The sequence below is a fragment of the Melanotaenia boesemani genome, chromosome 20, assembly GCF_017639745.1.
Source record: "Melanotaenia boesemani isolate fMelBoe1 chromosome 20, fMelBoe1.pri, whole genome shotgun sequence".
NCBI lineage: Eukaryota > Metazoa > Chordata > Actinopteri > Atheriniformes > Melanotaeniidae > Melanotaenia > Melanotaenia boesemani.
The window spans coordinates 26524598-26537840 of NC_055701.1; the positions used below are offsets into that span (position 1 = coordinate 26524598).

Here is a 13243-nt window from a genome sequence, read left to right on the forward strand (position 1 = left end):
TGTTTTTTGCAGTTTTTTTTTAAATGTCCACATGTACCTTGTTTTTGTTTTTAGGAGGTGGAGGCTATTGAGAGTGAAGTGAAGCGAATGGAGAGTAATGTGGTGGAGATTAAGGCATTACTCTCTTCTCCAGAATCTCTCACTAAACACAGAGAGGAAAGGTTTAAGGTCAGATCTGTTAAAAATTTATTTTATTTTAATTTAATTTAATTTAATTTAATTTAATTTAATTTAATTTAATTTAATTTAATTTAATTTATTTTATTTTATTTTAATTTAATTTAATTTAATTTAATTTAATTTAATTTAATTTAATTTAATACTTTGTAAGCACAAATAGCAATTTTTTGTCATTGTTTTTCCTTTTTTCCCTCTCCTTACATGCACAGATGATTGAGCAGATGATCCAGCCGATGAGGAGAACAATAGCTGAGATCCAGAAATGTAAACCCGGCCTTTGTCTTCCAGAGAAAGCTCAAGAGACTCTGACTGTCTTTACTGTAGTGGACCAGCTCCAGACTCTGCTGCTGGAACTGGAGAAGGTCAGTCGGTCGGTTGGTCCGTCAGTCAGTCAGTCGGTCAGTCAGTCGGTCGGTCGGTCGGTTGTTTGGTCGGTCAGCTGAACCATGGTGGGGCTTTTCTGAACCCTCTGTCTCTCTCTCTCTGCTTGCAGAAAGTCCCGGCCCTTTTCATTCAGCAGTCTCCAACTCCAACTCAAACCAAACTCCAAAAATCCGTTTCTGGGGAGGCTGAGGTGAGTCTGATCCAATCCAAACTAACAAGAAACTATTTTTATCAAATACTGTCTTTCTTTAAATATAAGTCATGGGCTCATTCTGAGTAACAGCCAAAGATTTCTGCAACGATTTCATCACTGATTAAAGATTTGTGTGTTTTAAAGTTCTGTGTTGGTAAAATCACATGAAACCCTGGAGTCAAGAAGTGGAGAGAACAAGGAATGACGAGTTCAATCAAAACTGCCTTCTACTGTAGATTTCACTGTTTCTTCTTTCAGACGAAGTTTTAGGATGTCCATTTTTACCTTGACATGTTTCCACTGGCCTCTGCCGTCTTGAGTCTTTCATCAGCTGTTGTTCCCGGCCATGGTCAACCTGACGGACCAGTTGATCCGCCAGGTTGACCATGCCCCCCAGCTCTGGTCTCTGGAAGAGAGTCCGAGGTGTGTGAGGGGATTAAAACTCCCTCATCCCGGTTGATGGTGCTTTTGATTTCTATTACCTCCCGTACCCGTCTTCTGTGAGTGTCTGTCTCTGCTCCCATGATTTTAGCCTTGTCCTGGTCCACGATGTGGTTGTTTCTTTTGCAGAGATCCGACATGGTGAAATAGCAGAGACAACATCTACTGCATATAACTTTGTCTGAAAGAAGAGAGTGAAATATATTTAAACAAAGAAGACAAAATGAAGCTTTTTTAGCTGTGCCTTCTACTTTTATCTCAGAAGGAAGAGCAGGGCCAAATCCGAATCGTCCACTTTGAAGAGGATGTAGTGAAGAGATCTGGAGGAACTCTGCAGAATGTGGGGCAGTCCTTTGTTAACATTCAGGTGAGAACACCAGGAAGACACCCCTTCCTCCTGATCTAACACACGTCAGAGTATTTTCTTTGTCACTGTTAGCACATAAATATGAAATACACTTCAGATATTGGTGAAATGTGTGTATCAGAACTATGAAAATGTATTTGAATATGTGGACACATGACCCTGTTTCCTGTGAGACTGGGCTGGATCAGGACTTGTGTTTGCACGCATAACCAATTTGTGTTATTAACACACTGTTTAAAGTAACCTCAGTGTTGTGTTTTTTCTTCTGCATGCACATTTCTACTAATTTCCCCATTTGAAATGTGTTTTCTTATGGATTCAGTATAATCTGCTGCAAGTACAGCTCCTGGGACATTGAGCTCTAGTTTGCATAACGATTTGCCCTCACAAGCAGAAAATTTCCAAAAACCCACAGAAATGATCTTAGAGTCTACATTTCCTTTACTGTCTCTGATTCTAGAAATAAAACAACACTAAATCTAACTGATGTGACACCTTGTTTTCGTCTCAACAACAAAACAACCCAAACGTGGTAGATGTCAGGGTTGAAACAATCAATCGGTTTCAACTGAGACTTTGATCGTCAGTATTGTTCATATAACATCATATTATGTGATCAGATTTGTGAGTTAAACTCCTAGTAGATAAAATGAAGCATTTGTTGAACCAACAAAGGTCTTTATGTTTCTTTAACAAAAAAAAAACAAAACAAAAACAAAAAAAAGCAAGTTTGAGAGATTTAAATTTTTTTAATTATTTTTTGGAAGGAACCTTCAAATTTGGCTTTTCCTCAATGATAAAACCACTGTTAGAATTTTTTAATATCCTCATCCAACAAACAAACAAACAAACAAACAAACCTGACAATTAGATATCATGAGCAGGAGTCATTTACTGTTTAGCATCCCTGGAGGTTTTCATGTTTCCGTGTCAGCAGTGGGAGCATCAGAGCATGCTCCAGGCTGAAGAAGACACAGACACTAAAGAGAAAGAGGAGCTGAGAGTAGAAGATGCTGGACGAAGTGTGTTGTGGTGGCTCTGGGATGCTTTCCTGGGAGCTTCACCAGAGGTAAAGAAGATTAACAGTTGCAGTAAAAAACCTGTCGTCCGTCCTCTTTCTCTGTCCTGTGACCTTTTCCATCAACCCCTGTCCTTCCAGAGCTCCTTATGATGAGGTCAGATTTAACCCAGTGGGTACCAAATGCTTGTTTTTTTTTTGTTTTTTTTAAGGAAATGATATGAAAGCTAATTAAGTAACAGGTTACTAATCCTGACAACACAGCTACAGTTAAACAGCTGGATGATTCAGCTTTTATCCGGGCCACTCTGATCTCCACTGTTTCTCCTTCATCTCGCTAACATCTTATTCCTCCTCATCCTCTCCTGATCCTACGTTTACCTCTTCAGTCTCAGTCAGCAGCACTTTTAATCTTGTATATAAATTAATGTTTCCTCTTGCAGCCATTACCAGCTTGTATGTGAAAACAGAGAGTCATGATATTTGTCATTGTTGGTGTTAGGTACCTCTGCTTGTTGTCTCAGAAGAGACTGAAGCTGCTGCTGGACAAAGCGCTGCAGAGGAGAAAAAGGTAACACCTCTCATCACTGGATCTTATTGAAATGTTTTATTTTCAGTTGTTGTAATACCAAAATCTGATAATGGATGGTTAGATGGTCCTACTAAAAAATATTTGGGTTCTGAAGACTGGTTCATCACTTCCAACTGTATTTAGAAGAAAATATATGGTAAATGGTCCGTATTTATATAGCGCTTTTATGTACCTGGGATGATACCCAAAGCGCTTTACATTATACATCACATTCACCCATTCACACACACATTCACACACTGATGGCGGAAGCTGCCATGCAAGGCGCTCGACCACGACCCATTAGAGGCAATTAGGGGTTCGGCGTCTTGCCCAAGGACACCTCGACATGAACTCGACTTGGCCGAGGATCGAACCGGCAACCCTTGGGTTACAAGACGACCGCTCTACCTTGCTGAGCCACGCCTGCTACAACTGCTGCATCCCAGAAAAGTTATTTTCTTTTAATAGTATTTATTTATGCACACACCCTCCACTTTACCACGTCCACCTTGCTAGTACCGGGTTGGAGCCCATGTTTTAGATTCAACAAGTTGTTGGAAACATTCCTCAGAGATTTTGCTTCATATTGACATAAAAGCATCACACAGTTGCTGCGCATCCATCATGATAATCTCCCATTCCACCACATCCCAAAGGGATGGACATAGTCAAGAACAATACTCAGGTAGGCTGCAATGTTTAAACATAGATATACTGGTACTAAAACATACCCCCCACCACCACCATTACACTGCCAGCAGCCTGAACTGCTGATACAGTCTGCCCATTGTCCTCTGACATCATCATCCTGGGCCAGACAACTGCTGCTCGCTGGATATTTTCTCTTCTTCAGATCAACTCTAGAAACCCTAGAGATGGTTGTGGGTGAAAATCCCAGCAAATGGTCAGACCAACAACCATGCCACGTTCAAAGTCACTTAAATCCTCTTCCTTCCACATTATGATGATTATGACAGTTTGAACTACAGCAAGTCGTCTTGACCATGTGACTAAATCCTGCCATGTAATTGGCTGATTAGATATTTGCATTAACAAGCAGTTGAACTTATGAACCTGATAAACTGGCTGGTTAGTGGAGACAGATGAAGATATGCAGAGAGAGAAAGCAGCAGAATTGGACTCAGCAAAGATCTGGAGGGACAGAAGTTGAGCCGGTGAGCTGTTCTGGAGAAAATCATCTTCAAGAGGAAGAAGTCTGGCTGCAGAAAGCATTGAAAAAGAACTGGCGTCAGAGTTAGTCTGACTCACATTTGTTTACAGTTGGTTGAAAACATAACACAAAGTTAACGTTAACATTTTTCTCTTAATTCCTTAATAATAAAACGTGTTTTTTTAGTAACTCTCTTCTTTTCTTGCTGTAACCTGTTAGACTGAAAGGTTGATGTATTTACCGTAACTGACTGACCTGACTGATCCTCTAACCCTGCTCATGTTTCTTCAGGATGTTGTGGGCTCCACTGACACCGCAGAAGCAAGTTCATCTGAAGCTTTATCAAAACCTCTGGGCACGGTCAAAACTCAGGCACTGTCTGAGAGCATGGTAAACCCGGCCTCGACCGAAAACATCTCCAAGTCTGACCCTAGGTCCCAGCAGAGATGTGTAGTCTCCTAGATGTAGAACTTCTTAAAAACCACAACTTTCATATCTCCTCTTCACTTGCAACCTCTCCAGATGCTCTGAGAAAGCATAGATTCCACCGCTTCTTGTAGAAAAACAGCTTTTCTCGAGTTGCTTATAAATCCCTCTTTTAGAAACCAGTTTAGATTTCCATGTTTCCTCAGGAATCTTCTACAATGAATCCTGATGGTTCAGTCCCACCTCATGAGTTTAAATCAGCTCACAGCTGGACTCTTGAATTCTTCTAGAATCCAATGTTTATAACAAAATTTACTTGAAATGTCTAAACCCAATCCACAAAACCTACTTCCTGGAAACAGTCCCGACTTTGTCAAAATTCATTATCAAGAATCAAAGCCAGATATTTCACCTACTTCGACATTAATCGAGAGCTACTGATGAGTCATTTGAGTCCTTTTCTACAATCAAACCTTAAAATTAATTTAGTGGAATTCTTCTCAATCCAACTGTATTCCTGCCTCAATTTCAAGGCTACCACTCTGATCTCGGCCTCATCTGGAACTTGCTTCTGTCCTTTTAATGCCCTTCAGTCTGCAACCAAACCCCGACTGTATTCAGAAAGGCCTCCTTCATGCTGCTGTATATACTGCAAAGTGCTGCCTGTGAGAGCATTTGTTATCTAAGTGTTAAAATATCTCATTTTGCTAAGTAGATAAACCTCTGTGATAATGGGAAGGAATCCGAAATGAGCCCTTTTCTTCATTAATTTTTCCTTTTTGTAAAAATTGGCCCTTTTGAATACAGCCTCAAAACTCACCCAACAATCATTCTAAAAGAAATTCAAGAGCTCCTTTTGTATTTAGCATGAGTCCAGAGGTCATGTAGAAAAGTCTCACTTAAACATGTCAGTGCATTTACATGGCAGATGAATACAGACTTACACCCTTGACTGATGCATTTGTGGTTATTTAGTAACATTTAAAATGCATGTTTCTATTTACACAGCAGAAACGAGAAACTAATGCAGGAATAAAATCAGTAATAAAATCAAAGCAGATTTGTACCAAAGATTTCCGGGTTTACTGTGTGTTTACATGAAGGATTGCTGAGCTGACAGACCAGTTAGTGAGATGTGGTCAGGATGATACGGCACAAAATCTGCTGAGTCACTGATGCTTTGCAGGCTGATGGTTATGATTGTACCAAACATATGAAAGCAGACTGATGGAATTTAGCACGTTTGGTGGAAGATTTTTAGTAGTATGTCATAAACCTTATAAAGCATGGACCTTTGTTCTGATTGGTTAGTATGTTCAGTCACAGACAGAAATATTTTTTATGTACCATATAGGAGATGTTGATTTACAGTAATAAAAACTGTTTGATTATTGATCTTTTCAGTTACTTTCTGGCCTCATTTACCTGCAAATGCAGAGTGTGTTGAAATAAACACTTGTTTGCCTGCTTATATACATCTGTCATTTGTATTTCCATAAACTGAACTCATGCATAATAAAGTGGGGTATGTTGTTTACATTACTTGATGGAATAATCGAGTATTTATTAATTAAATAAATTGCTGAGCACCTGCTTTGCTAGTAAAATTCCTGCTTTGCTAAATAAAATTCAGCGTATTTATTGTTGCATCATTTATTCTTTAGAAGACTTTAAGCTGATTGTTAGCCATGAAAATGCACTGCTTTGACATGACTACTGCTTCACATCCTGCTGTTGGCAAGTGAAAAATATAGTTTCTAGTTTGGTGTTTACTTTAACTCAATTGATCTTTTTTTTTAAGCATTTATCATTTTTATGCAAAGTCCTTAAAGAATTCAGTCACAGTAATTTGTCATTTGGAAAACTTAGAAGTGACATCAAGAAAGTTATTTGTGAAAAAAGTTTTCACTTGGAAACCGCAGAAACATCTTACATCATGTAGCATGTGCTGTACTGCTTTGTTTCTGTTTTGTCTTTATATTTTGTGTGCAATCCAAACAAAAGCTCAAATGCAAATAAACCCACAACAGTGATCCACTCATCTGTCTCTCTTTTCCTGTGTCAGCCACACAGTGGAACTGAAGACCTGGATATTATACACAGTACACACACATACACCTGCATGTAACTCGCTTTATACCAGGATACGATTAAATGGGGTCTTCTTAAGAGAACATGGAGAGTTCAGATATATGCGATCAGAATAAAAAGAGTGATCAGCGGAGTCCACTCTGTAGTCCTGCTGAAATCCATCACAAATAGCATGACCTCAGAGGAGCGAGCAGAGCCCTCACACACACTTGGGCCCACGAACCATGACTGAACAACAAATACAAACGTCACTCCCCCAAACCTGTCCCCACAGCACCACCGAAAAATGTCTTAAGAGAAGCATGTTGGATTGACTCCAGGAAGAACAGCTGTTCTCCAGCAGCTAATGGAGATCAAATAAATACAAACCATGTGTGCAGAGATGGGGGTTTGTTTTACTACTGCTTTTAGAACTAAATAACCTAGCTGTCCGTTACAGAGATGTTTTGCACATGGCAAACGTGGTTTTAAAATATTTTCATGTGATAATCACATGTAAACATATCTAAACTTACATGTGAAACAAATATAATCATGTGAAACAAATGGGACTACATGTGGAACCCATGTGGTTATGCATGGTCACATTCTACATGGTAAAATAACATGAAACAGATTTCACATGTTATTGCCATGAAAATAGTCCAAAATCAAATTTCCCATGTGCAATATATGTGTTTCATGTGACCTCACGCTGATTTTAAACATATGAGATGTATGTGGAACACATTCTGCACAGAGAAAATGTGATCTTTGAACTTTTTATGGCTTATAACATACTTTCCCATGTGAAGCCCATATAATCACATGTGAAACCTTTGGAATTACATATGGAGCCCATCTGATTCTGTAAGGCCACGTTTCACATGTAAAATAACATGAAATAGATTTCACATGTAACTATATGTGCTTCCCATGTTAATACAATGAAAATGTTCCAAAACCACAGTTCCCATGTGTTCTAAAATATGTGTTCTACATGTGATACTGTGTGAGTTTTTTACCTTTTGATTTTTCATGATCACATTTCATGTTGTTTTTGCACATAAAAGGACCATACAAAACCATGTTTCCCATGTGCAAAATTTGTGTTCCTTATGTGACCCTGAGTGTGTGTTTGCACATGTGAATCACATGTGAAACACATATTTACACATGTAAGGTGATTTGGGATTCTATGTGGAACCTTTGTAGTTATGCATGTGGTTATGCTTATTAAATCATATTTCCCATGTGCAAAATGTCTCACATGGGGTTCACATGTGCAAAACCATGTGGTTTTGCACATGCGAAACATTTTGGAATATTTCACATTTTGGAAAGACTTTTATGTTAATGCGTAAAACCCATATCATTACTTGTGAAATGATTTGGTATTATATGTGGAATCCATGTAGCTTTGTATGGTCATGTTTCACATGTTAAAATAACATGGAACAGATTTCACATGTGATCATGTGAATTTCACAGGAAATGTTCCAAACCTATGTTCGGATGTGCAAAATATGTGTTCCACATGTGACTCTATGTGAGTTTGTACATGTAAAACATTTGGTTTTGTAGCTTTTACATGTTGATAACATGTGAAACCCATATAATCATATGTGAAATTATTTGGTATTACATGTGGAACCCATGTGGTTTTGCACAGTAGTATTTCATCTTGTTTTAATATAAAAATGTAAACATACAAAAACCAGTTTCCCTTGTGCAAAATGGTCTTCATTTGTGGCCCCATGTGGTTTTGCACATGTCAAACCCATGTGAGGATTACATGTAGAACCCAAGTGGCTCTGTATTGTTATGTTTTACATGTTAAAATAACATGAAACAGGTTTCACATGTCATCATGGGTTTCTGATGTTAATGCCATGTAAGAGTTTCAAAACTACATTTCCCATGTGCACAATATGTGTTCCACATGTGACCCCATGTGAGTTTGCACACGTGGAACACATGTGAAACACGTTTTTTGCACATGTCAAACATGTGATTTTTGAGTTTTTTATTTTAAGAATAAGACGTGAAACACGTACAGTGAGGTAAAATTGTGTGTCCCCATATGTTTTACATTTGAAACACGTGTGACACATATGTAAAACAGAAATTTTGCACATGGGAAACATGGTTGTTCTGTAATAGGATGGTAAGTGGTTACTTGTCCTGCTATGTTCTATGTAAAATATGAAGTTTCCTTTAACTATATATGTATATGTATAATCCCAGAGATAACGTGGAACAGGTCTTATGGATATTTGGCACATGGACAGAAAAATAATAATTTGTGCACGTCTTGCTCATTAGTAATCTCCAGTCATTTATGTTCAAATCATACTTCATCTATTTGGCTCCTAATGTTCACTGTAATCTTTATTGAAGTCATGCCCTCATTTGATTAAGAAGAGATAATTTCATATACTTGAAGTACTTTGTATTGATGTTTTAGTCAGTTATTTTTGTTGGGGCAGTTCTGCTTTGCTCCATTCTGACGTTCTGACTGAACACATTGGTGTTCAGGTACAACTAAAGCTGCATTGTGTCATTTCATTAAAACTGCATCATGAAAATCCACTACAACATGAAAGCACAGGTCAGCAATGCAAGAGGATAATAAAAGAAATGGGACATCTTACCTGGAGATTACATTTAATCAAAGAACAATATAATAAAATTGGCAACTAAAAGCAGCTTTAATCATATTAGGAAGAAGTAAGGAGGCATTTGTATTCAGTGTTTACTTTTCACTCAGGTGAGCTGGCCTCTCTTTGCTTCAGCTCCACCCCTGCCGCCTGAGGCCTCCTTTTACTCTGCCACTCTGTCACTGGAGCCCTGAACTGCTGCAGGAAATGGTTTATGTGACATGTGGGAGGAGCACAGAACAAAAAAGAAAGAAAAAAAAGAGCAGGGAGGCAGAAGAAGTAGGCAACCGACAAACAGACAGACAGACAGACAGACAGACAGACAGACAGACAGACAGACAGGGAGATAATGGGGCAGAGTAAACAGTGTAAGAAGTAGACTTAATGTTTAAAAAAAGGTAAATCAGTTTTAAAGGTAAACTTGTTCAGCTAGTTTCCTTCATTCCTCCTCCTCTTCTGTCTCTACCTGCCTGGTGCAGAGAAGTGTAGCCAGGTGTGTTGTGTTTGTGTCTCAGGAATCCCAGCCTGGGCCGGACACCTATGAAGGAATCCTCCATGTGTGTCTTGAGAGGGTCAGCCAGCTGGAGCTGTGGCTGCTGAAAGCCCAGAGAAGTCTTGATGCAGCGACCATGCAGGACAGTGTGGAGCAGCAACTCCTCACCTGCCAGGTAGGCTCCGCCCAACGGGGGATGAGGTTCCCTCCGGGGTCTACAGTCTGAAAAGTGTATCTTATTTCTAACTGTCAGAATGTTGACTGCTCAGCACCTTAAAATGGTCTGATGTGATAGTCAAGTTTTAGAGCTGAGCAAGTTTGTCAAAGCTGCTGGTTTTCCTCCGTGTATGTCCAGAGTGTGCAGGTCAGAGTCGATCATGTGACTTTGAACACTTTCAGATGGCAGACCAGTCAAGCAAACGTGACTCACAAATTATTTTAGGTCTTGCTTCATCTGAAAAACTCAGCAGCTCAGAGGTTCAGATTTCCCTCTCAGACGGTCTTGTTGTAGTTTCACATGCTTGAGTCACATGTGGCTCCTGATCAAAAGTCATGTGTTCCCAGTTAAAGACACGTTTACTTCTGTTTGCTTTCGCTATCAGTGCTGCTGCCTGAGCAATGCCACAGTGTCCCGACCCAGCCGTGTGTCATGTTTAATTTATTTATCAGTAATGATGCATGTCACCAAGCTGCAGTGGCTGCTGGTTTTATTTTATTTGAACTTTTTCCAAATTATTTTCATTTTAATTTATTTAATTAAAATAAGAAAAAACATTAAGTTGATTTTTTAATTTTATTTAAGTTTATTTTATTTATTCTTATGCTTCTTATTTTTATTATTAATTGCAACCAAAGATAAGATACAGGGTCCGCTCCTTTACCCTCAGCTGGGTGGTGATCCTGGGAAAAGTTGTGGTCTTGGAGGCAGCAGATGTTGCTAAAAGTCTTGCTGGACTTTTCTGCTTTAATGCCTCTGTGTGATGCTCTATCCCTGATGCCTCTGAGCTCAGAGACGTCCACACCACCTCCAGGCAAGGTTGACACAAGGTTTCCTTTTTGATAAAAAGCAAAGTTTAACGTTAGAGTTTGAGAAAGGGTTACTCCATAATTCCTTGTTCATTGAAAAACGGCGGTTCTGGATGCATATAGATAGATCGGGTGTAACTGAGGCTTGCTCCTTGTTCCTTGAATTGTTTACTGACTCTGGACATCATAAGAAGACAAATATGCAAAATTCTAAATCTTTTTGTGAAGAAAATTATTTTAAAATATTTCAATGACCTTGTGAAATTGTGCCCCCCCCACGCCTATGCTCGTCAAAAACTCAAACTCAAAAACATTTCAAGAACACACCAACAATGTGATGACAATTTTCTCCTCATTGGTCCTGGCCTGAAATTAGGGAATGGATGCACTGACAAAAATAAATTAAGTTAATTTAACAGTGCTGGTTTGTAACCTCTGTTTTGAAATCAGTCAAATATTAAAGTTAGGGTTGTTTTTAATCCAACCTTTTTATTTTGAAGTAGTATTTTTAAGTAGCTATGCCAGAAGCTGACACTGTGAGCTTCACTATAAAAATGTATTAAATAGATATTATAAAAGCAGGTAAAATATGACTAAATACATTTTGGGGTTTAATGTTGTTTGCAGGTGTATATTTTATTAGGAATAACCAAAATTAGATTTAATTTGACTTTATAAAACAGACATAATAACTGAGTAATTTGATGTTGTGTTCTTAATTTATTTATTTTCAATTTATTTCGCCAGAATTATCAATTTATTCTGATTTAACATCAAAGGAAATCAATACTTTATCAATTAGTAGCAGAAGAACTATTAGAAAAATCAAGACATTTTTACAGAACAGAACGCATCTTGTTCTTGGGTCAAAGGTTCATTTATTACAGTAACTTTGCTGGTTGGTTTTATAACTTATAAAGTTTGCTTCAGGCTTGTCAGTTAGAAACCAACCCTTCAGATGTGAGGAAGAGCGAGAAGATGGAGAGAATGACCGCATCATATCCTCCTCATCTCTAACTATAACTGTGGACATGCAGAAAGGACAGAAATTTAGTCAGCATAACAAAAACTAACCAGTGTGGCTGCAGAGGTGGTCGCCAAGTTAGCAAAGATCAGACTAAATGCTGCCCTGCTTCTTCGTGTTGTTTTAACTTGTCTTTGTATTCATATTATTTTATAAAATCCATTTATACACCTGTGTTCAGGCAGGAACATCCATCATATTAGAAGTGAAACTTTCTTTATGTTGCTCTCCACGCAAGACCTTATAAATCTGATAGACAGGGAGCTAGTTATCCCCTCAGCCAATGACCTGCTTAGTTTTTCTCCCAGTATGAACTCTGCTGACCCTGAGAGTGTAACTTAAGCCTGCATTAAAATTTCAGAGGTTAACCTGTCCACATTTGAATGAAGCTTGTGGCCAAAGATGAGAACTTGTTTCCTATTCTAATCCAATTCAAACCTCAGTGAGAGACGCCTCATTCTGACCTACACATCATACACGAAGGGCCTCTGATGCATTGTTGAAACTGACCTCCTAAACTTAATGACTCTGAATTGTTTTTCTACTGTGGCTTCACAAAGAAACTGAGGCTGCAAAATGTAAAGAAAAGTAAATGCAAAGCTAAACACAGGTGTGTCTGGCAGACAGACCGGATGAACACACTCTGCAGGCCGTTTAGGGTAGGCCTGCAAAGAAGCATCACCTCTGGATCAGTCTCACACAGACAAAAGAAAACACTTCACGGTGTTCGAGTCCTGTTTACCTCAAAAGGAACTATTTTAGATATGGATGATTTTTAACATTTATCATTATCAGCCCAGTTTCTGAGAGCTGTGGAGTCGGGAGCACAAAGACTGAAAAACATCAAGGAGTTAGTTAGTTAGGAGCCAGCCTTGAAAAAAAAGTGTCTAATGAGGAAAAAAAGGAGAAGAAAGATAAATGAGCTGATGAGTTTATGTGCTGATGTTTAGGAAATGTTCCTGGAGATTGAGGAGAAGGTCGCCAGCTTGTCAGCACTTGGTCCTGCTGCTGACCAGCTGCAGCTGAATCAGCAAGAGGCAGCCGAGCTTCTGGCTTCCAAGCTGGAGCTCCTGAAGGCCAACCTGTTCTCCTTCCAGCAGAGGCTACAGGACCGACATGAAGAGGAGAAGATGTCCGGGGATAAAGAGACACTGGAGCACGCCCCCACAGTCAGTCGATGTTAACATCTAGAAAAAGTTCACCTGTTTGGATGTAC

General features: G+C 38.9%; 1 protein-coding gene across 1 annotated transcript in view; it reads left to right on the top strand.

Moving 5' to 3' along the window:
- The window catches only part of syne2b (spectrin repeat containing, nuclear envelope 2b), a 154724-nt gene that overhangs the window by 78877 nt on the left and 62604 nt on the right, over positions 1 to 13243 (top strand). Inside the window, exons 69-77 of the mRNA XM_041971377.1 lie at positions 55 to 168; positions 390 to 542; positions 674 to 754; positions 1461 to 1565; positions 2500 to 2634; positions 3086 to 3154; positions 4620 to 4787; positions 9907 to 10152; positions 12978 to 13196. Coding sequence (XP_041827311.1) covers positions 55 to 168; positions 390 to 542; positions 674 to 754; positions 1461 to 1565; positions 2500 to 2634; positions 3086 to 3154; positions 4620 to 4787; positions 9907 to 10152; positions 12978 to 13196 — 1290 coding nt within the window. The remainder of the gene's footprint in view (positions 1 to 54; positions 169 to 389; positions 543 to 673; positions 755 to 1460; positions 1566 to 2499; positions 2635 to 3085; positions 3155 to 4619; positions 4788 to 9906; positions 10153 to 12977; positions 13197 to 13243) is intronic.